This window comes from Calypte anna, chromosome 4A, assembly GCF_003957555.1.
Source record: "Calypte anna isolate BGI_N300 chromosome 4A, bCalAnn1_v1.p, whole genome shotgun sequence".
Classification (NCBI taxonomy): domain Eukaryota; kingdom Metazoa; phylum Chordata; class Aves; order Apodiformes; family Trochilidae; genus Calypte; species Calypte anna.
The window spans coordinates 35,926,570-35,951,405 of record NC_044248.1 but is presented as its reverse complement, the minus strand read 5'-3'; the positions used below and the strand labels follow the sequence as shown (position 1 = coordinate 35,951,405).

Here is a 24,836-nt window from a genome sequence, read left to right as displayed (position 1 = left end):
GGTTTGGGTCTGGGTCTGCAGAAGTGTCTGGACATCTATCTGTCATTTAGGAACCTGTCTCACTTCAAAGTGATTTAGTGTCCTCTAAAGGATTTCTACTCACTTCAATGAGTAGAAAGGCCAATGGCATCCTGGCCTCTATCAGGAACAGCGTGGCCAGCAGGTCCAGGGAAGTGATTCTGCCCCTGTACTCAGCCCTGGTGAGGCCACAGCTTGAGTCCTGTGTCCAGTTCTGGGCCCCTCAGCTCAGGAAGGAGATTGAGGTCCTGGAGCAGGTCCAAAGGAGGGCAACCAGGCTGGTGAACGGACTTAAGCAAATATCCTATGAAGAGAGGCTGAGGGAGCTGGGGGTGTTCAGCCTGGAGAAGAGGAGGCTCAGGGGAGACCTCATCACTCTCTACAACTCCCTGAAAGGAGGTTGGAGCCAGGGGGGGGGTTGGGCTCTTTTCCCAGGCAACTCTCAGCAAGACAAGAGGGCACGGTCTCAAGTTGTGCCAGGGGAGGTTTAGGCTGGATATTAGAAAGAATTTCTCTACAGAGAGGGTGATCAGGCATTGGAATGGGCTGCCCAGGGAAGTAGTGGATTCTCCATCCCTGGAGATATTTAAAAAGAGACTGGATGTGGCACTCAGTGCCATGGGCTGGGAGCTGCAGTGGTAGTGGATCAAGGGTTGGACTTGATGATCTCTGAGGTCCCTTCCAACCCAGCCAATTCTATGATTCTATGATTCACCACTCTTCATATTTTGCATTTTCCCAGAAATTATACTCCCATGAAGCATTAGTTTGTGCTATTGATTTTCACTCAAATATGATTCCAAAAGTCATAACTCAGAATTTGCATTTCTGTGTATTCATCCATGATGACATTTGAATTTAAGTTCATAAGTGAATCACACTCTAAATGTCCTTTTTAAGAATGGCAGCTCCTACTCAGCTGAGCTTCAGATGGACCTGAGTCAAACCTACTTTATTGGTTGGGCTCCTGATTCTGCAAGAACAACCTCTTGTAATTGTAACTGTGCTAATGATCTCAGTGAAGTACTAAAGGAGCTTACAAAAGCCTCATTAGAACAATTTGGTGTATTCACTTGCTTCAAGTTTTTGATACTTTTCATCTTCACCAACACTGTAAAGTACTGCTGCAACACCAGATTTCTTTCCCAGCTTACTTTTTTTTTTTAAACTAAAACTGCTAATTGAGATGCAGACACAACATTCTTGTAGTTCAGCTGTTGTCTAAATTGTCAGTTACCTTTGAAAGTTCAGGTTCTCAGCTGAGCACGGGTGCATGCACATATATCTTAAACTGATGAGGGGTGGATTTATTAAGGAAAATTAAATGAAGCTTCTAGATGCTTTAATGCAAAGTCTCCTTGTAAGAAAAATGCATTCTCTTGTAAGCAAGAGACTAGAATAATGAGTTCCTCTGAAACACTCTTTATGACATTCTTTGGACTTTTAATTCACCCTGAGTCTTCCACCTCAGTTCATCCCAATGGTTACATAAAGTGTCATTATAAAGATCCCAATGTGTAGTAAAACGCATTACCTGAATCTATAGAGTTATCTGTGTTTCTCTGACTTCGGCTTGCCAGGCTCATGGTAACATTTGCTGCCCCCTTTTTCACTGGAGCTGGTTTCTTTATAACTGGTTTCACCTGTTTCTGAAGTTTGGTGATGTTGCTCATTGCACTTGCCACTGACACATCAACATGCTGGCTTAAATTCCTCAGGATATTTCCTGCTTTTATTTCAAGCAAAGAGTCAATGAGTTCTTTGAGGCCTCTCTGCAGCAGGGGGATGTCTGGCTGAGCAAGCTGAATTAGCAGAGGGATACTGGCATTCAGGTTTTGGATGTGGCTGTTGGTATCCTGACACAGCCCCCAGGCCTCATGAGCAGTCTTGTTCAGAAGTGGGATGACATTTGAGAAGCGGATTGACTTGGCTTCCAGGGCTTTGATCCTGGAACTCAGTATCTGGAGCTGAAGTGAGAATGCTTGCTCTTTCTCTATTGAGGCAGCTTGGGTTTTTTTCAGTGAGATACAGTTGTTTGCTAAAAATTTTGACATTTTTGACTCCACACTCAGAAGGCGAACCTCATGGTCCCTTGATTCCTCCATAGAGTCAACTACTTTTTCTTCCAAGTGGCTGATAGCTTGTTGCTGATTTTCCACTTTTGATGATGTTACATTTAAAATGTAGAAAAGTCTTCTGAAATTGTGGAGGATGCTTTTTTCAGACTCATCATATGGAATATCAGAAAGGGACAAAGCTACTTGTGAAGAGACTTCATACTTCTTGCCAATGAGCAGTGTCTGGAGGGATTCATTCAACTGTTGAAACTGAGGAATGAAATCCAGGACCTGGTCCAGTTCCTTAGCCCTGCCACAGCAGACTTCAGTCTCATTTCTTATAACATGTAGTGTATCCTTCAGAACAAAGTTATCATTAATAGAATCAATAGCACTGTTTATTATCATCATGGTCTTGTTTAATCCATCCTCTATTTCTGTGGAACATTCATTAACACGACTCTCAAATAGTTCCTGATAAGCCTGTGATTCATTTTTAAGTTCCTCCTGCATTTTGGAAAGCTCCTTAATTGCAGAATTCATTCTATTAATGACAGTTGTGAGGTTTTCAAGCTTTTCATTGACCACTTCAGCTTGGATCTGTTGTTCATCCTCTGAGGACAGACTAAAAGGTACCCCTTGTTCAATCAAGGGTTGTAGGATCTCCATATCATAGCACAAATCATTAAGTTGCTCATTCATTTTGTCCATCTTATTTTCCAATGGAAGGACCAGGCCAGAGAGACTTTTGTTAAGGACAAGCAAGTTCTCTTGGGCTGCTGACAGCTGTGTTTGGAAATCCCTTCTGCTCTCTGACAACATGTCATCACAGACTCCCAGAATAGCATCTCTCTGAATTTCCAGTGCAACACTGAGATTGTTAATCTTGTTATCCTGGACTCTTAAGTCATCATAGATTTGCAGTACCATCATTCCTTGTTTCTTTACTTTCTCATGCAGTGTGAACATGTACTCTGTAACATTGTACTCCGAGACTTTACCTGCTGAGGGGATGTTTTGGCTTGAAGATTGTTCAGTTGATAGCAGTTGTTCATGGGCATCTTTCATTTCAGTAAGTGTCCTATTTAAAGATTCATAATAAATTACACTTCTTGACTGTTGATGCTCCAAGTTATGTTCCAAGGATTTCTGCTTTTCCTGTAGAGCCTTCATAGGCTTGTCACAAGTCAGAGTCATTTCCTCCTTCATCTGCCCTATCTGACTCTTTAACTCCAGGATGTCAAGCTTTGTTGGTCCACTGTCTTTCTCCTCAGTAAATTTTTTTTGAGTTTCACTGAGATGTTTGACTAAATCTTTTGTATTTTCAAGATCATCTGACAACCCAGACACAGTCTTGAAAATGTGAGCCGTACTCTCTTGCATTTCAGCTTGAAATTCTTTCAACTGTTGTCTGACAATGTCTTTGACTAATTCATTAATACTTCTGGATTTGAGACCTTTGGGAAAAAGGAGAAACATGGAAACAATCAAAGTAATTCTGTTAGCATTAAGTAAGTTTTTCCCACAATGTGAGTGAACACAGAGCTGTACAGAAGTGACACACACATCCCCACCCTAATTTACCCAACCTCAAAAACAACTGCAAAACTCAAAGCCAAGGAATATAGAGGGTGGCTAAGTGTGTCTGAAGATTCGTCCCTGGTTCTACTGAAGTCAGCAGAGGTTTGATATTATTTTGAAAGGGTGTTAACAGGTTTTATCTACTAGCTAAGCTGTTTCTGAGCACTGAAATGAAGAGATCTATGGGCTTTTGTGGCTGGGTCATAAGAAAATGATGTGTCCTTTCTCCAGGAAAAAAAACACCTGCCTCAATCATCACTATGATCAAAAACTGAAAGCAGAAGTTAGCAACATGACTGCTGAAAAATCAGATCTTTTACAGGTACAAACCCTTTGTTAGTCTTGCAAACTACAACTAATAGCTCCTAGGAATAGCACTGATCCTAAAAAGCACTATGTAGTCGTGCATGTGTGTCAATTCTCCTGTGAATAACATCAAAATATGCCTCGCACATAAACTTACATGGGTTGAGACAGTCAAAAAGTAGCATCCATCAGGAGTGCTGTATAATGTGTTTGAATTAATTAGAGCAGTAGTTCTGCTCTGGTGTGAGATTAGAAGGATATGTTTTCATTTGTTCTCCAAAGGTAGCTCCTATGTCCAGCTAAAACACTGAAACATTCTTGCATGTTTTTTCCAAACCTTATAACCATGAGGAGCCAGCTTATGATATCATGATTAAACCCTCCAACCTCTACAATGCCTTGATGGCCACTGGTTCTCTTATTAAAATTGTACTGATACAGGCAGAAATTCTTTGTTGCCTTCTTCTGTTTTCCTCTCAATTACTTCAATAGCCTGGATTTTATTGCTTCATCTCTAAAATAGTAAGACATATTCTGAAATCTTATTTGAAAGTTTATTATCAGCAAGAGCAGTAAAATGACAGGAAATAGGAGCCATGAAACTCAATGCAACTTTAGGCTCCAGGGGTGCAAAAGAATTCCAAATAAAAATAGTTATGTTCAGCAAGCTAGAGAGAAGCACAGTGCTTTTTCTAATCAGGAGTTCCCATATATGTTTTCAGCTGAAAATAGAGACAAAGTAGTTGATAATATTTACTTTTTTATGAACTGTAAATAAGTCTCACTCGTCATTATGCCTGGTAAAACAACCATTAAACACCTCTGATGCTTGGGGAGAAAAATCTGTCCTTTTTTTCAGACTGTGGATTTTTTTCAAGGCAGGATGTAACAGGCAGGTGCAATAAGCCTTGAAAAGAGCCACTTAAGAAATAGAACATGAAGTTTCCTACACAATAAATTCAATTACTGTCAGCTGTGGTCACACAAGTTACAGAAATTCTTTCATGAAGTATAAAAAAACCAAAGTGACAATACTGAGATTGTCTTTATTATTTTACTTCTGATTACCTAAAGAGCATGTAAATAACTAGATGGATGTACACATATGAATGTGCATAGGAACATGTACACTTACACACAAAAGCTTTTTCTGTGAACTTTGATGAAGAAAAAAACAGTAAATAAGACTCCCAAGTAAGAATTTCCTGGCAGCTGAGAGGAAGAATCAAGAAATGAATTTAGAGTGAAATAACAGACTTGTAGAAAAACTATTGCAACTTCTGATTTGGTCAGGTTACTTTGTGACTCTGAAAAACATTCTGTGCTTTAAGAAACACAGTAAGCTGTGATGAAAAGTTTAATGGCTGTTGAAAGAAAAAAGGTTACATTTCACCTTCTGTGAGGAATTAATTACGTTTCTTCATGCCACAAATTTTCTTAACAGACCATCCTGCTGTGAGAGATCTTCCTCAGGACCTAAAGTGGCATTTTCTCTTTGTGACAGACAAGAAGGAGCCAGCCTCACTCTCTCCCATTCCTACTTGATTTAATTGGATCATGGGTGTTTTCTGGGGCTCTTCTGGTTTTAAGGAGTTCTTGTTATCAAGAGAGTGGAACTTGATAAAACACCTTTAGGTTCCTCCCTCTTACTTTCTGGCTAGGATAACTGTACCTGGTTAGCAAGTGCTATTCCTGAGTTCACCAGGGGCTAGGGGAGCAGAAGGACCTGAAACAAACATGGGTTGTATGTAATGGCTGAGTATATTCGTGGATGTAACTCAATTTCTCTGTTATTCATTTTGAAACAGAAAGGTCCAAACTGCCTGTGAGCATTAAAGATCTCTTGCACTTTTTATGAGATTATAAATTTTAATTTTAACTTCCTGGCTGACATCCAAAGTGTGTAATTACGTTGTGTCAACATATACTCCCTTTGCAGTTTCAATTATTTGAAGAATAATGGGCAAAATAAATGTATGTACACAGGAGACTGAGTTAAGGTTATATATCCAGCTGTAAATGACATTTCTGACTCGAAGTGATTAACTCTCCATTGTTGAATTCATTTTTAAAGGAGTGTACATGTTAATAATGAAGAGGAAAGGAGTCTATAAAAAAGACTTGATGTGGAGTGAAAGGACAAAGAAAGCATACCAAGAAGAAAAGACACTGTATTAACAGACTGTATTAACCCAATTATTTGCTCTATGTAAAAAGTAGGAATAATCTCCTATGTACTGAAAATTTAAAAAATTCTCTGGTTTCCCTAAGCAAATTAGAGGAGTGTATGGGTTAGTCAAGTGAATGTTGCTCTCTACCAACAGATGACAGGTTTGTGGGACCACGGTAGAAACAAAGATGAAACAAAGAAATAAAGACTTTGTGAGCTGTGTTGTTTGTTCACAGAAACAGTACTCATTCTTAACAAACCCTGATGGAAAGGTGAGAAGCCATTTGAATGTCTGTGATATGAGCAAAGGACTTGGGCAGAACATGGAAAATTAGGGGAAGAAGGCAGAAGTCTGAACAGCATAAAGCAAATACAGACTTAACTGTGATTCCAAAGTACATTGCTTCAGGAAAGCAGGGGTGGTGGGGATAGCTGTGCTTTGCTTCAAGTGAGCTTCCAAGAGGAAGTTTTTAGCATGTCTGATGTGGCCATACTGCATATATCTACCATGTTAGAGGACAGCATAGAAACCCCTTTTCCAGCTCCTGCTACTTTGATGTGCTCTTTGCCCAGCTGGAATATGACTGATATTCCCTGGATAGAAACTGCAGTTGCCCCTTGACATTACATATACAAACAAGAAGCAGCAGTAACCTCATTCTCCCTGCTCTCCTCCCTGCATTCCTGCTGTTTACCTGTGCACAAGCCAAGATATTGGAGTGCCCATAATTAGACTCATGGAAAGTAGTTGATAGCAGCATTTTCATTAGAGCTACTTGATTAGGAGATAGATTGAGAACATAAATCAAAAACTTGGGCCAGCAACTGGTTGTTTCATCTAAGCAGATGTAGAGCACTGCAGATAAAAACCATGTCTTGGAACACATTTGCAGAGAACATAGAAAATGTTTATTTTTTTCTACTGCACATTTTAATTAGGACCTGGACCTTTAAATATAGGTATGGAATGGAGAAATAGGAGCACAGCATGCAGCAAAACATGTCTTGGAATAGCATGAAAATGACAGCTAAAATGAGAGGAATATAAAGAAGAATGAAGAGAAAGCAGAAGGGAAATTGGAAATATTCAAAGACAATATTGTCAGCAGTGAGGTCAACAATGCCATCTAGCAATATGTGGGGAGGTGAAAGCAGGTCACTGAGTGAGGGATAGCATAAACTGATCCAGGGTACAAGAGAGCCATCTAGCATGTGGCATGAGCAGCTCAGGAGACAGAGGAGGACAGAAAATAAAAGAAATGGGACCTCACTTGGTGAATTCAAAGAAAACAGAAAAACACTTGTTGTTTCATTTAGTTTAACCTCACTGTAGGAAGCTCCAGTTCCCTCATTTTACTTTTGAAAAATAGAAAAGTCCTCTGGATTCAAATATATAATATAAACAGTTCGGGGAAAGTCGCTGAAAAATGAGGAAAATAATTCACATCAAGGAAATAAAAGCCTCAGTCCCAGTCTATTTGTTAAGCACCATTTGTAGTTAGGTAACAAACAGATCTTGCTGTAGGATTCACAAAGAATGCATGCATAATTCTGCTGGCAAGGGTCTGCCCAGCCTCCTGATCCCTGACCATGTATTTCTCATGAACATGAGTACAGATGTTTATTAAAGGTAGCCTAATATGATCAGAGGTGATCTATTAAGCAGCATGTTTACCATGTTATAAGTAAAGCAATCACAGAATTTCTTATTTGTTTTCCTGCACATGTGAAATAAGAATTAAAGAATATTACTTGATAGAAAATCAAATACTATGTCCTTTGGAAGCTGTCAGATAAGCAAAAAAGAAAGAAAATTTTCAAAAGCTCTTAGTAAATTAAAATGCCTTGATAGTAACACATGTTGCCATGTCTATGATGTAATACCCAAGAATGTAAATTTTTTGTCACCATAAAACACATGGTAAAATGTCAAAGCAAACAAATCTCTATTATTTTAAAAAGAGCTCTCCCTATAAATATTGAGCAATACAGTAGGACAGTCTATGAATATTTTCAGCATTTTTTTTTCTTTCTGGCACCTTTAACTGGGTGAGTGATTACATTAATTTATTTTTCTTACCTTTTAGGAAAGATTGGAATTCTCTGCCCTTATCTTCATTGATTTTGCCTTCCAGAGAAGAAAGAATCCTGTTCACATCATTCATTGCAGCAGAAATGCTGTCAACCTTCTTCTGTAGAAAAGTCAGTTTCATCTCCTGGCTGCTAATCTTCTCACTCATTTTTTGTGGCAGTGCTAGGTTGGAGAACAAAATAATAAGAAGAAAAGAGTAGTATTAAAACACTGGGGTGTGGAGGGAGGAAAGTATAATTGACTTGAGAGACAATAGGTGGAAATGGGGTAAAAGTTTCAAAATTTTTAGTCTTGAATGAATCATCTTGATTTTTGTTATGTATCATGTATTAGCAACATTCAGCAGCACAGCAGTAACTAACACTGATGCATCTCTATCCATTATTAAACATGTCTAATTCCACAAGAGTATGTTGAGTGGTTAGCATATTTAATCAGCAAAAAGCCATTCTTCCTCCACACAGCACCCTACAGGGTATTCAGTTAACTCTCACTTGGTCCATCCCCTTTATCACAATCACAAAGGCATTGCCTTTTACTTATATTTATAACATAATTTCACGCATTTGCAAAGCTTGTGTCTGAAGGAATGATTTTTTCAGTGTTAGGGTCAAAATAATGTCTTGTTCAACACATCAACAAGGCAAAAAAAAAAAAAACAGCTAATAGATAAATGACTTCGGAATGATCATTATGCTGTCATTAAGAAAAGATGCTCAGCCTGTGAAGTCATGTATTTTATATTTTATGTCCCTTAAGTAATATATCTTCTGTAGCTTTACATTATGGTGTCAGTGTCTATTCCCATGGCACTAAACAGTGTTAATCAGAAATCATGTAGAAGCACAGGGGCATGTAGACTACAAAAAACAAAACAAAACACAGGTTATACGTAAACGGGAGTGTTCTTCTGAGTAGACTTCCATTCTTCAAAATTCTAGCATGTAAAAAACCCCAAACTATCATATCTAACTCAATACTGGTTGGGAAAATCCAGAAAATTCACTAAGTGAAACCAGTCAGCCCAGATGAAGCATGCCAGCATCCATGAGAACACCCTCCTGTAGAGGCACATTGGTTACAAAATTCATAACTGCTGGAGCCTGATGAATAAGGCTGGCTGGTTTAGGTGATGTTGGCAGCATCTCTAGCTCTTTACTTTGCCCATGGTGTCTACTTAGACAGACACGAAGTTGCTTTTATAACTCAGCCACCTAGATCAGAGTCAGCTAACTCCCCCCAAGGGCACTGTGAAGAAAAGCCATTGATGGATTGCCTTTTCTGAATACTCTTCATCATAATTTTATGCTGTGACAGACAGACAGGTCTGGATACTTCTGCTCCTGGATGAATTTTTACAATGAGAAAGTGATTTGAATTCATTATTGGCTCCTGCATAATCACCCAAACTGATCACTAACTCGCAGGGTGAAATGCTTTCTTTGGGTTTTTTTGCTGAAGGGGGAAAACAAGCTGCATAGATGAATCTGAAAGTGAGTTTTGAAAGTGGCTGCATAGTAGGAGCTGGAAATGTAGTCTGGGAGTCTGGCTTGTAGATGCTGGCATCTGCTGATAGAACAACAGACCAGGGCAGACAGTCCTGGCCTCAGGTCACGTTTGCAGGGTTTACAGCCAGAATCTAAACTGACCCCATTTAATTTAAAAATAACTGAAAAGTAACTAACATGGAGCTCTGAGATTCCAGTTTCAGAGTTATTTTTCAGAGCAGAATTCCTACCAAGTGGCACATTTTAATGCTCTATTGATCAAGTTCACTTTTCCACGAGTCCTATCTGCTTTACTAGACAACATCCTCCTCCCTCCAGCACTGGGAAACTTGGTTGCTCACACAGTGTCACCAAGAGGCAACAGCCTTCTCCTAACTTGCATTTCAAAATATCTTTCTACATTCCCATGCCAGATTCAGTCTTCCCCTCTCTCACTAATGCTTTCTAGTTTTTCTTTCTGTCTACTATGACTTAAAGAGCAACATATGCAGACATGACCATATGCGTGTGTGCTGTCTCAATAAAAACCTGTAGCAGCCTGAATGCTGACATCTTGTCCTCACAGCACACATGAACGGTATGTGGACAGCAGAACACACATGAACAGCACCAGAACAGTATCTTGACCATGGGAACACACAGACCTTGAGAACATAACTTGCCATATTGTATGTTTTCATAAAATGTTTTTGGATATAAGCCAACTGTGTGACAGTAACACCATAGTGTGTAAGAGCTGATGATTATACAAAAAGCTAGTGTAACATCCATAACTGAAACATAAAGAGACTCAAAAGAAAAGGAAAGTAGCAAGGAAGGTCAAGGAACATGCTTCTTTTACACTGTCTTAAACATCTTATCCATCTGCTAGCTCCTCACAACATAAACTACAAGCTCACTTGACAGCATGTAAATAACACTGCCAAAATGCTTGCATATAACTTACCACCCAATATTTACCTGATAAGTGATGTCTCACTCAGTGCTGAGGAGTATATCACAAGCAGAGAATAGTTTTTTCAAACCACTATCTTATTGAAGCATGTTTCACATACTTCTTCTATTGTTATTAAACATGATGCACTCCTGTTGGCAATTCTCTAGGTACTCAGACTTCCTGAATAACTGCATCAGCAGCATCTCTGTACCATCTAAGGCATATGCACTCTCAGGTGGTACAGGCTGGAGTATGGTAAAGTCTACTTGAATACCTCTAAATCATGGATACTTTTCATGTTTCTTCATAGTAAATACTTAATATTTGAGTTCATGGTTAATGGGAATGATCTACTGAGCCATGATTGGTTTTACTTCCCATTTAAGTGAGTGTATAAACACTTACAAAGACAAACTATGCTTACAAAACAACTATGAAATTGCTTTTCTGTAACATTTGCGCTGGTAAACTTTAAATCATACAGATGGTAATGGACAATAAGTATAAAGGGAAGTAAGTACACCCAACAATTCTAGAGACTAAAAGATGGAGAAGCTTCTCACACAGCAGTTACCTAATGTAACTTCTCAATGTAGATCACTGTTTGAATAAAAGCATTATACTTCCTCACTTGTCCTTACAATACCAAGGGGTCTGTACATAACCTTGCAAGAAATCACTGACATTATTGTCCAAAACCTTACAGTCCAGATAGGTTGCAGCAAACAAAGTAGTGAGCAAACAAATAGTGAAATAAGAAACAGTCTCAACCATCTGTGGTATAAAGCTGTAAAGTGTTCCTGTTTTGCTTAGCTATAGGATCATCATAGATGGAGTAGCTTAAAACACAACTGACTTGCCCTTGTTAAAGTTTGAAGTATCATTGTGTCAACTTTGAATAAAGCAGCAATTTTCTAAGGAGATACCTAATAATAATAATCTATTCAGATAGTAGAATTAGTACATTTTCTTTTATGATGAATGCTTGTCTAATATTACTCTAGATTTTGGGTTAGGGTTTTTGGTAGTGTTTGCTTTCTTTCTTTTTTTTTCTTTTCTTCTGTAAATTCATCTGTTTCACTCAGTAATATAATAGTTTGAATAGTTTTATGCAGAATTACTTTCCTGATTTTAGCTTAGTTGCAAGACACTCTACAAATGCTAAGATACTGGTATCTTTACATTCAGTTTCTTCTCCTTATTTTTATCAGAGAAGTGTACCACTGAGCATGGCTGCCAGGAACTCCAATGGTTCATTCAGGTCCCTTCAGCAGACAGCAATTTTTCTCTAGTTGTTTTTGGAGTGATTTTAGTGAGTCCCATGTTCAGTGACTGGGATAGAGGGGACAGTAATTGTAACAGCTGACCTGGCCCACTGGGGTCCTGAGGAGCTCTTGGTGTCCTCTCACTGACAGTTCTGCTGCTTTCAGCCTGGTTGCTGTGTATAATTGATTGTTGCTCTGGAGCTTAAAGAGGGAGAAAAAGGAAAGGATGTGAGTGAAACTCAGTACATGACAAGCAGGGTTCCACAACAATTGCCTTCTCTCTCTATTTTATACCAACCTTACCAAAGCTTAATCATCTGCAGTGATTCTTATCATCTGCTTAGTCCATCTACAACACAGTTTGGGATCACACTGATGAAGGCAGTGGATTACTTAATAAACTGCTTCCTGAGATAGGCAGGGGTTGCTGTTAATACCAAAATGTCAAAACTTGCCCTGTAGTGAAAGGAATTTTGAAATCTCTGGGGCTAAAAATTCTAGAGGAATATTTTATATCAATATAAAATAGCAGCACAAAGACAATATAGAGATTTTCAGGTGTACAATTAATTTTCTTTAATATATGGGTATGTTCAAATTTATTTGGATTTTTTTGACAGATTACACTAATCTCCAACCATGGCAATTTTCCCACTAAAGGCAAAGGTGATATTACATTGTTGCAGCACCTAAAAATAGAAACCATTTCAAAACATAATACATTTCCAAATTCAAAAAAATATCATCTGAGTTTTGCAATTGATACATACATTTAAAAACTTCATGAAGGAGAGAACTTTGTAAATATTCTTCTCTGGTCCCAGCAGCTGAGATTTCCTGTACCTATGTTACACATCAGCCCAAAGATCCCAAAACAAGTTGCAAAAAGCTGGACTAACAAAATCAGAATCATTCCTGTTGGGAAAGACCTTTAGGATTATCAAGTCCAACCATAACCTAATTCTACCCATTCCAGTGCTTAAACCATAATCCTAAGCACCACATCTATACGTCTTCAAACCCCTCCAGAGATGGTGATACAACCACCTCTCAGGGCAGCCTGTTCCTGTGTTTTATTACCCTTTCAGTTAAATTTCTCCTAATATGCAAGCTAAATCTCCCCTTGTGCAATTTGGCACCATTTCCTCTTGTCCTGTTGCTCATTACTAGGGAAAGGAGACCAACCTCCAGCTCAATACAACCTCCTTCCAGGTCATGGCAGAGTGGTAAGATCTCCCCTCAGGATCCTTTTCTTGAGACTGAAAAATCCCAGTACCCTCAGACACTCCTTGCAAGAACATAATGTTTTTATTTTGACATTATAGCTGGGGAACCTGAGGCCCAGGAAAGTAAGGTGCTTTCTGATGGAGTAGCTGGGAACTTCCTGACTTCTGTATCCATTTGGTTTAACGGTGTCTCATTCATTGCCTCATCCCTTTTTTTTTTTTTTTTAAATGAAATAAGTTGTTGTAAATGTGCTGTTGTAAATTCATACCAAAGATTCTATGCTTGCTCTGTCCATGAAGCATTTGGAAGCAGACATTGTTCCATCTGGAGCACATCTAAGGAATGGTACTTATGTGATTTCCAGTCTTCAGTAGAGTACAAACAGAATAGCATGGGTATGGTGACATTATTTTCTCATTCAAATATTAAAAACTGCTCTGGCCATAATGTAAGTTTCCAAGGAAACAGAATAAAATGCTGAACAAAGAAATTCCCTATGTTTCATCAGTTCTTGGCAGTATATATGTGGATCACTAGATTACATTTAAGGATGACATAAGGTGTTTGAGGTTCTAAATTAAGCACAGGTAAAGTAACAATTATGACAGAAACTCTAAGGAAACTTAAAGTTTCATAGAATTTATTGAAATTAGCTGATAAGAAATACAGAATTCTCAAATAGTTACAATTCCAGTAGCTTCTGTTATCTTTCTATGGCACAGTTATTGTCAGGAGTTAAATACTTGTATTCAGCTCAATTCATTACATAGGATTTATCAGGTGGTGATGTGATGATATCATTTATGACAAGGGAGTCAGTTACTTGTTTGTGATAAAGACCAGCTGATCCATGCCCTTTTATTCTTTCATTTACTGACCTTCCTATTGTTTTAAATGTATTCACAGCCACAGACATCAGATATTTTCTTTTATACTACCCACCTTGTCTTTCAACCTCCCTATTAAATCAACTTCCCCACTCATACTTTCACATTGTGGAATAGTCAAACCCTAACAGTTTTATTCACTCTCAGAGTTTCAAGTATGTATATTTATTGCCCTGTAGTTGATTTACCAGTGCTTTAAAGATAACTTTCAGATAACTTCATCCCTGTAAGACCCAGGACATAGATCTCACCAGACTGCATCAAACCAGTAGTGGAGCAAGCCAATAGCATTAGACTACTTCTAAAGCCAGAAAGGACCAGAGTCAGCAATGCACATACAAAAAAAAAAAAACAAAAAACACCTCAGAGCAAACAACCTTGTGTTGTTCAGTTATTACATTTCATCACTGAATAGGAAAAGTATTTCTCTGGCATTAGACATCCAGAGTTTTCATTTGTGAAACAAATTCAGAAGAGTCACTGGCAAAATAGCTTCTCCTATATCATTCTCCCCATGAGGTTCAGTCCTTTTAGAAGGGAACAGCTCTGACACATCATGGGGTGATTAGGTCTTACATGCTGCTTGGTTCCACAGCTAAGATTCCTGCTTCTAGATGTAGATGTGATGGGAGCACCAGACCAAAACTCTAGTACATATACTCCTTAGGTTAGAAATAGCCAATAAATGACTCACACTTGAGACCTCTTAAAAATTGCATATGCTATGCTCAATTTAAGCTAAAAAGATAAAATGTGAAATAAAAATCAGGTTTCTAGATCCATCTTATAGGTTTTATTCTCAGCAGGAAAGCAACATTAACTAACAAAACCCCCACAAATAAACAAATAAAACAAAAAAACCTCCAAAACCCAAAACCAAATAAAACAAGAAAATCCAAACAAACAAACAAAAAAACCCCAATAGCATTTCAAAATGCTGAGCAATTAAAGTATTTCAGCTCCTGAACAAACTTCAGGGTTCTCAGGATTTCTGTGTATCAGGTAACACACATAGGAATCCAATATTAGGCTCTTATCATTGACTATATTGCATAGATGTGTAATTTATTGTCCCACGTATTTTTAAACACAGTGTGCAAAATGATTTCAGGCAATATTAAAAATATAGAAATTGGATCTTTTTGTCGTGATATATTTTTGATGAAGCAAAAGTGGCTGAAGGAGAATCCCTGTGGGGAGTTTGATGTGTTTCGAGGTGAATTGCTACCTTTTGTGTCTGCAGCTCACCCCAGGAAGAGCACAGAGCTCAGTCCCGTGCAGAACATTTTACAGCCATCTGCTGGAGAAACTGCATCGCTACCGTGCGGCTGAATTCAGCACTAACAATGGCTGTGGCATTGCCAGAAACTCTGCCAGCCAGCTGCTTGCTCCAAACCACCACTCCCAGAGCAGGTGAAAACGAATTTATACACATTAAATCGCCTCAGCCTCCTCTTTCCACGGCAAAGTTAAATTCAAACGCAGCCTGATCTGCACTCGAAGAGTGAAATAATTTGTGATGTGTAATACAGTGTCCAGTGACCACATGTGCATAAATGAATTGGGTTTTCTTCCCCTCAGACATAGCTACACACACAGTGTTTTCTCCATTTTAGTTATGTGAAGTTAAAAAATAAAGCTTTGTTAGGTAAAAATGAACTTTGCAGCTCAGAACCTACCAGCTCTCTAGTTTTAGCAGTTTTGCTCCCACTTAAGCATTTGCTATTCTCAAATTGAAATAATTGTTACAGGTATTTTGTTTTGGTTTGGTTTGGTTTTTGTTGGATTGCACATATTGTGATGTGTCATGAGACCTTTAAGAAGTCTTAAGATGTGTCATGACCTTTAAGAAATTATATGTACACTTCTCCCTTCTTAAAATGTTTCTCATAAAATTGGTAAAAATTCTCATAAAATTCTCATATAAAATTCTCATAGCCCATGGTGGACTATGATCCACGTCTTGCCCAATTTGTTCACATGTTGCTACACAGGGAATAAAGTTAGAAATAGTGATCTGAACAGACCTGTTTCCAGAGGCCCTTCTGTCTCACTCAATGATACCTTGAGACTCATCTATAACAAAGCAGTTACACTGAGGCTGCCAAATGTGGGTTACAGATATCTGGTAGTAACCATCAAATGGTGACAAGTGCTTCCTCCTGCCTAGACTATTAGACTGAAATACTTAGGTATGATTTCAATGTGTTTGAGACAGAAGCTAAACCAGAAGGCATTTGAATTAGCATTTGCCACGAGCAACCCACATCACACCAAGTGTTGCCTTCCTGGGATCTAAAGCATATTGTTAGAATACCCCAGTTCCCTTGGCACAGAAACCCTAAACACCAGTTCCGTCGTTGAGCAGAGAGCCTTGGTGACCCTGGAGAGCTCCAGAAAGAGCTTGTGCTGTCTCTCCCACCACCACTGGAGAAATGGAGTGCCTGAAGACAAGGCTCCTGGGCTCCCAACTGTTCCAGTTCATTAGCTGACAGCCCTTCCTGGGAATTGAATAATGCAGGCAGGGCTCGTGCTGGTGGTCTGCTCCTCATGGGAGGCAGGATTGCAGAAGCAGGGAAGAGCAGGCTTTCTGACATAACACCTCTCATCCCAATCTCTTTTAAACACTTCTACAAGCATTAATTAATTAAATATCCCAGTGCCCCTGTGAGATAAGTGTCATCTCAATTTTCTAGATGGGTAAACTTGGGTATGCAGATTATAACTGGCTTCCTCCAGTTATTCAGCAAGCCAGAAGGGGCTTGAAAATAGAACCCAGGAGATGTAATTTCAAGCCCGCTCCTGCAACACTTGACAACATATTCCTTTGTTCTTATTTTTATACAGATGCCACTACAAATTGAGTTATACAGCTTTTTTTCTGGTCAATACTTTCCTGTTGTTTTGATGCCATTTCTATTTTGTCAACAGGAGCCCCCTCCTTCAACAAGCATTTTTAAATCTGTTTGTGCTAATGTTAGCATGTTTTAAAAGAAAACCTTTAAAACACCTGGTCCATGCTCACTGGACAGCCTTGCCGACTGTGTCCCATGTTAATATCTGACTCCACGCTCAGCTGCACAGAAGAGAATTCTGTGCCTGCTGAGGAACTGGCTCTTCAGCATTGAAATTTCCCTATGTGAATAACAGTGATTTCTCCTCATTCCTCTACATTAATTTTTAATCACAGCCTCTACTTTACCACTGCTGATTGAATTCCCTACCACATCTAATGGCTTTTCTTGTAATATTCATTCATTTAAAATATGCATGCTGATGCCCTATCTTATTTTTCAAGAGCTGCTTGTTTAATGCCAGCAGCAAAGAAATAGCTATTACACAGATGTTAAACTACAGTACATTGCCATATGTTTGATCACCAGGGCAGAGGTAAAACACTCTATTCTGTTAAAAAAGGACACAATTATACAGGGATCACATGTAATACCTAGTAAAATTCAGTCACTGTTTAAATTAACAACAGTCCTACTCAATCCAGAGGGAAACAAAGTTGATACATAATTTTATCATGTCTAAAATGTATTCTTCGAGCCTGAAACTGAAAGCCAAAAGAGTCACAGTGCTGTAGATGAATTTTACAGCAGGTATTCAACTGAGGACCTGGATTTAATATCCCTAGCACTGCAATACTCAATAGCTACAAGGTCAAAAGCAGAGACACACTGAATGCAAACTTCATATTTTGGCAAAATGGAATAAGGCTGGGCATTTTATGAGTCTTATTTAGAATGGAAGGGAGGAAATGACATTCTGCTTAGTTGCTCTAGAAATTCACATGCAGGAAAGAGTCAACAACCCAAACCATTTTAGTTTACTGTGCATTTCTTCTGGTTTTAAATTGACAGGAAGGGCTGCATTGATTTTTGCCAGAATCATTTGCCTGCAAATCAGATTACATGCTTTTCTTTTGTTAATGTGAGTAGTTCCAAATTCTTACATCTCTCCTCACCTTTGGCTTGGCAGTTTTGCCCACTGTACCCAGGGCAGCATTTCCACTCCAGTGATGTTACTATTTTGTGTTTGATTCTGTAGGCTTGGTGTGTTGCTGTCTGGGACCTGAAAAATAAGAACATTTCAGTCATCTTAGGTGACAAAATGGGGGTTGTGGGCTACCTGTATAACTACATTGTTTTATCTGATGTGTCAAATGAATCCTTTCATTAACTGCTTGAAAGGGAAAGGGAACCCAAGCTAGGTTTTGGTGTTTCAGTAGCAATCACAATCTAATACTGCAGCCTTCAGATCATCTGCATGGATTTAAGAAGAACCTGATGTCTATTTAGTGCTGTCAGACTTCCCTAAATATCTTATTCAGTAGTCAAATACTGCTAACTTTTATGGAAGATATTATAATCAGTACCAGTACTTAACTGGAAAGAAACAAAAATATGATTGTGAAATACTGTTTTCTTTGAAATCAGTGAAAAAAAGTGTTCACAAGGAATTTATACCATATCAGGTCACATTTATTGCAAACTGGAAGCCTTCCATTGTGATTATTTTGAACAAGATTCTGCAAACATTATCCAGTAAAGCATGAAAATTCCCACTCTGGAAGTCACTGTAAGGAGGGTATGGTTCTTGTGATGCCTCAGTTACTACAATAGTAACTGCAGAAGCACCCACAATTTTATTTATGTGTTCCAACACATACTGCATGTCCTGGCTACCTCATCACTCCTTCTGGCATCTTAGCTACAAAGAAGTCAGTTTAGAATAAATGCAGTGCAGCAGGGCATTAAAAAACAAACTACCTTTGGCAAGTCCTGCTGTCTCTTTCAGTATCTTAAATATAAAATTTGAATAAAAAGTATATCACACAGTTCTGCTAGTTGCTAAGCACTAACAGAAAGAACACCCCAAATCTCAGAAAATACAGTGAGAAAAGAGTTACAGATCTGTTTTGGACATACAGTCCTTGTCTGTATCATTCAAAAAAGGGGAAAAAACCTGAACTCTGTCAGAACAAAAAATATCCTCCCAATAAATTAAAAAATGACACCTTGTTTCACACTGCAGTTCATCTTATAACCCCTTCAGAGGGGATGTAATACTATATATATTAAAATTCACAGGAGCTAGCAAGAGCTTTGCATGTGTTCCAGACCAGCTTTGCCTCTGAGAAAAGGCTTTTTCAGCAGCAAGAATTCCACAAAGATTAATGTGAGCTGAAATCAAGAATGTTCCCAGTTATTTTGCTGTATGGATGGTCTCACTTAATGATAAAACCACCTCATTCTGCATTAGCATAATCCATTCCTGAAAGCACTCATAAGAATGAAGTGTCCATGAAGGGATTTTATCAGGAACAGCTATTTCAAAAATAATTCTCTGTATAGACAAGCTTCAGAAATCTATATATACAGTAGAGACATATTTACAGGACAAGGAAGTAATTAAAAAAAATAAAAGAATCAGAGTTATGGTGAATATTTTGGATTAAATTAGAAAAATAAATAAATAGATTAATAAGGCTAAAATTGCAACATTTCAACCATAGGGTCCCTTCCACAGTTTTGCAATACAATCCACTATATTTTATATTTCAGTCACCAAGAAAATCTATATTCTGTTTCACCTCAAACATTGAGCATGTTCTTCCATACCACCTAGAGGACAACTCTCAGAATAGCTACACTGACTTATAAGAGGCTTTTGAAATTTTCCAAAGTAACAACATTACTCTGTTTTGTTGGGGCAGTTTCAGTTTGCCTTTTTCCATGAATAAAAACCAAATTTCATTTATTACTGTAACCTAATGCTTGGAGAAATACAGTGAGGCACCCAAAGCATAAAAGAGACTCTGAATATATTTAACAGAGTCGTTATTTACAAGTTGCACCCAGGCCAGTTACTTTTCTAGGTTTGCTGATTGACCAAGGCTGTGAGAGAAATAAGCTCTCAGCAAAGAGATAATAATAACAAAAAAATAAATTAAAAATAATAAAAAAAAAAATAAAAAACAACAAACACTGTTGCCTCTCTCTTGCCTCTTTGTTAGAGCCTTTTGCTCTAACAAAGCATAAGCTTGAAAAACTGAGCAGAAAGGATTTTCTTCTCCACATGTGCTTTACATCTTTGTACATGTGTATCTTTCCTTGCAGTACTCCAGGAGAGAAGAGCAGGCAGTCAGCTTACTTAAAGACTTAGAACTGATCAAAGTGCTAAAGGGAAGGCATGCCAGGTCATGAGCTTTTACACTTGCTTTAGAAACATACTAAGCTGAGACCTGGAAACATGCTAATCTGTTCCCTCCTGTTTTCATTTCTCAAGTCATGTTTGCATTAATTGATGCAGCTGGTGATAACTAAAGTACTTGCAAATACTCTTTCTTCCTGTTTTTACTCACCTCTGAGCACAGGATCCAATATGCCAAGTGCAAGGCTTTGCTCTGCCTGATGAGAAGGTTTCCAGGTTGTCCACTACCACTACAGGTAAGAGTCTGGTATGGACATAAGCACACCAATTCCTGCAACAGAGAGAAGGTAAACATAAGAAAAAATACAAATAACCTTTTCCACAATATGATGAGATATAATACTTAAAAGGCAAAGATTAAACCCAGAACTTAGGGGTAGGACAAAGTTATGAAAATTAAGTTTGGTTTCTCTCAGACTGCCAGCATAGTCTTGAACAATTACTTGGTCTTTGTGCTTCAGCTACACATTAACAATAAAAACAGACAATAATTTCTCAATCTCTACACATATTTATATTGCAAATTTAAATTTCATTTCATTCCAAGTTTATGGAGCACCAAGTACAAAGAAACTCTCCCAGACTGCAGTAATGACAGGGTGTAAAATACACCTGTATTTCACATTATAGATGCTGTTCATCCAGAAATCAAAGGATTGTTTGCTAAGGTTTTAACTACCCATATCTTTGACTTTATGGGCAGAGTTTTCTACCCACCCTCTCTTTCCACAGCAATGGTGTGAGTACAAATAGACCAGGTTTTGCAGCGCACTTTGGGGTCAAAGCCACACACAGCAATAATGCACCAGAGATCTGCATTGCCTGTGCCACTGCCTGCCCACCCAGAGAAGGAAATCACACACAAAATTATCAACCTCTTGATCAACACAGTACAGAATGTAGGAGCCAAAGAGTGCAAGGGTAGGTTTGGTTTTTAAAAAAGGGTTCTGAGGAGGCTGCAAGAAACCACAGATTGTTAAATCAGATTTTGAAACCAGGCTACTTAGTAAAAGATACAGCAGATTATAGAATTAAGTAGAAATTATAAATTGAATTGGGGCAGATTATAATCTGCTTGGGGCAGATTTGTACAGGGAAATCATGGCTCAGAAATCTATTGGCATTTTAATAAGAAACAGTAGATTAAGGGATGATTTTCAGAGGCTTTGGGGCAAGGTTGCTCACCAAAAGGGGGGGAAAAGACTGCCACATAGTAGGAGGACAGATCCTGTTATAGATTAATAAGGTATTAGATCAGGTGAAAAACTAGTCAGCTTTTTCAAGAAACATTTAACCAGCAGAATCTCACATGAATCTGTAATAGCCATTATATACATTAATGAAGGGGAAAGTAAATGAATAGACAGTAAATGACAGACTTACACAAAGCTAAACAAAATAATTTTGTGTAGCAAAGCTGAAGCTGACCGTGAAGAATTACAGACACCTCATGATACTGGATTTTCCAAGCAATTAAGTGTCTTTTAATGAAGAGTCAGAATTACAACAGATAAAGACTTCCTTACACAGGCAGCATGACTACCTGAATTTACCATCAGGAAAGAGATCCTGGAGTCACTGTGAATAGTTCTGTGAATATGCCAATACAGTACTGGGAATTAACTGAACTGGTGAAGCAAATACATGGGATTAATAGGGAAAGACTGGAGAACAAACAGAAATCACCACTGTTTCTGTACATCGACTCCTTGTTGCTGTATGAATGCAGTTAGCCCACAGTTTGAACACAGTGTTGAGGTTAGTTCCTACATCCTAAAGAGAGGTGAAAAAAAAAAAGATACAGAGTATTGAAGAGCAGGAGGGATGGGAAGTTATGGGCCTCATTATTGGGTTGGTCTTGTTATGACAAGGAGGCATCAAAATGAAACAGGTTTAAACTTAAAGAAGAGCAGGAAAAAAACCCAAAGAAGGCATTGGGGCAGTGTTTCCAGAACTACACTGTGCCAGATTTGGGAATTTAGGAAGACAAAAGGATTTTTAAAAGCAGATAATAATATAATGAAAGAATTTGCCATTAGGGTATTGTTGCTTCTGTTTTGGTTCTTTTAAAACATAAAATTGTATCTATGTATCTACAGGAACTTCCCCAGGTGCAGATAGGAAGGCATCCTGAAGAAGGTTTTATTGCATTTCTGTAGGTGGTACTGTTTTTTCTAGTACAGATATTTTTTCCCCCTTTTAGTATAACCTTTTCCAGGGTTATACATTATTCCCTTACACATGCTGACACAAATTTCATTTTTGACTTTGCAAGTTAGTGATAAGATGTTGTTTCAGTTGTAGTGCTGGTGAATTTACAAGTGCTTCCATACCACCATGCATGTATAAGAACTTCAGGCTCATCTTCCTGGGTCAAGTTTTGTGGCTTACCTTTGCCTCCAGTTGTAGTAGTTCTGTTAGAGCTTCATAATTCAGTAAGGAAATATGTATTTACATTCCTCAGATGTCCCTGAAACCAGTATCTAGCTATGGGCTTCTTACAGTGGAAATCAAAATACAATGAAGACCAGATTAGTTCCATTTACTTAACTGGCATTAGTACAGATTTATACAGCTTCAAACAAGAACAGCTGCAAAACCCACAAAATAGCATCAGTGTCTGTCCTTCAGTGATTGCTTTTGTCTGCTGAGATCCTGCCAGTGCACTTGCATTAAATTCAGAAGGGCTTCACTTGGAAAAGGATTCCTGAAAAAACAGCAGGATAAGCTAGGAAGTAAGATGCTAAGTAAGGCCAAGAGACTGAACCTCTCAGTATTTCTGCTGTCAGTATCAATGAGTTGTTCCCTCACACCACATATATTGTTTAATTGATGAATAATGTGTTTCTTATAAAATGGGTTTTAATTGAGTCTCTTTGATCTGATTTTCCTCACTCTCTGGTTCCTTGAGAGTTTTCATTATGATAATATTTCTTTCTAATTGGGCATTAAAAGGATGTGCATTTGTTTGATGCTTCCTTTATGTTATGTTTCCCCTAGCTATAGTGCTTTGTGCGTATAAATTAGAGATTCCACAAATAAATATTTGCTAAAAATTAAACACAGTTCTCAGGCATAAGCTGAAGGATTAGGTACTCTTCTCACTACCCCTGTGGAAGTCAGCAGCAACTCTATACAAGTCTGAGACAGATAAAATTGACAAAATCAAAAGGAGACTTGAGTCTTTAGACTCCCAGAGGGACCATGAAGTTACCTGTAACACCCCTCTGGCTGGGGCATACGAGTTCCTAACAGCCTGCTGCATCAGACAGAGACTATCAGTAGTAACTAAATAACAATATTTGCAGTTAAACATTGCTAACAGCCAAAGGGAGCTTGTAGCTCCATCCTTACCCTGCAGCAACCAGGAAAAATATGCATCCCCTCCTGCCAAGAGGTCAGTAGGAGCAGGACACAGCAGAGCACTCAGAGAGCTTTCCTTGCTCAGCATCAGGAACCAGATACGTCTGGGCTTCTCCCTAACAGAAGCTGGGTAACAACTCATGATTATTGGAAACAAGCACCTTTATGAGGGAGCTGAATGGAGCTTAAATGGAGCTCCTGGTCTAGGAGTGTGGGTGGAGGTATCAGGTGAGGTTGTTTAGGACCATCAAGGGTTATTAAGATGCTCAGGGCACTACCCCTGCACTCTTTTCTCACGACTGGCATTAAGGTGTCTTCCATTTCCCAGCTGCAGTGAAGGTTCTGCATACCCATACTTGGTACTTAAAATGTGATTTTTCTCTGAAGCCCAGCACAGACAATATAAAAAAGAAAAATCACTCAGTGTATGAATGGGATACTGAATAGGGATACTAAATATTTTTTAACAGACATGGAAAGTGATCCTGGGCCAGACTGATAGTCTTCTCTTCAGGAGCGATAAGTATGCTGATTTGCTTATGATCTAAATTCAGTATAGAGAATGTAAACAACTCGATTCCTGAATAACTCCCAGCAATTAACTGATGGCATATAATCATTATCAGAAGATATATGAAGTGATAACAACACCTCAGTCAGTCATGCAGCTCCACACCTCTTTTAATGTTGTACATTAGCTGCCTGGAAAATGAGGAACTGAGAGCTAACATAGAATCATCCTGGCTGGAAAAGACCTTCAAGATCATTGAGTCCAACCATAATCTTATTCTACAGAACATTAATATAACTCTACCACACCTTGGGCAGCTGGGTGTTAAGGCTCTACCACACCTCTACAAATTGAGAACACAGATTTTAAAATAAATAAATAAATAAAATAATAAAAAAAAAAAGATTTTAAAAAATTTTAAAATGAGTCAGTGGTGAGGTTAAGGCTTGAGTTGGTGGTTCCCCAGCCTGTGCCACACCTTTGCATGCTAGCCAACAGCTCACCAGAGAAAGGGATAAAGCAGAAGACAAACAGATATGTTTGTCAGTGATGATATTTTTTGGAGTGTGTAGCTGGGGTATAATTTCTGGTAGCTGAGTTCCTTTTTACATCTGAGAAATTTGATTGATGAAAAGATGAAACAATGAAAGCAGGCTTTAAAAATGGCTGTAAAATACATGTAAACCCTGGAATGC

General features: G+C 38.4%; 1 protein-coding gene across 1 annotated transcript in view; it reads right to left on the bottom strand.

Annotated features, from left to right (window-relative positions):
* Positions 1–24,836, bottom strand: part of MMRN1 (multimerin 1) — a 45,991-nt gene that overhangs the window by 7,100 nt on the left and 14,055 nt on the right. The window contains exons 2-6 of the mRNA XM_008493768.2: positions 20,419–20,538; positions 18,019–18,125; positions 12,037–12,135; positions 8,213–8,386; positions 1,553–3,532 (exon numbers count right to left, since the gene is read on the bottom strand). Of these exons, the coding sequence (XP_008491990.2) occupies positions 1,553–3,532; positions 8,213–8,386; positions 12,037–12,135; positions 18,019–18,125; positions 20,419–20,538 (2,480 nt within the window). The remainder of the gene's footprint in view (positions 1–1,552; positions 3,533–8,212; positions 8,387–12,036; positions 12,136–18,018; positions 18,126–20,418; positions 20,539–24,836) is intronic.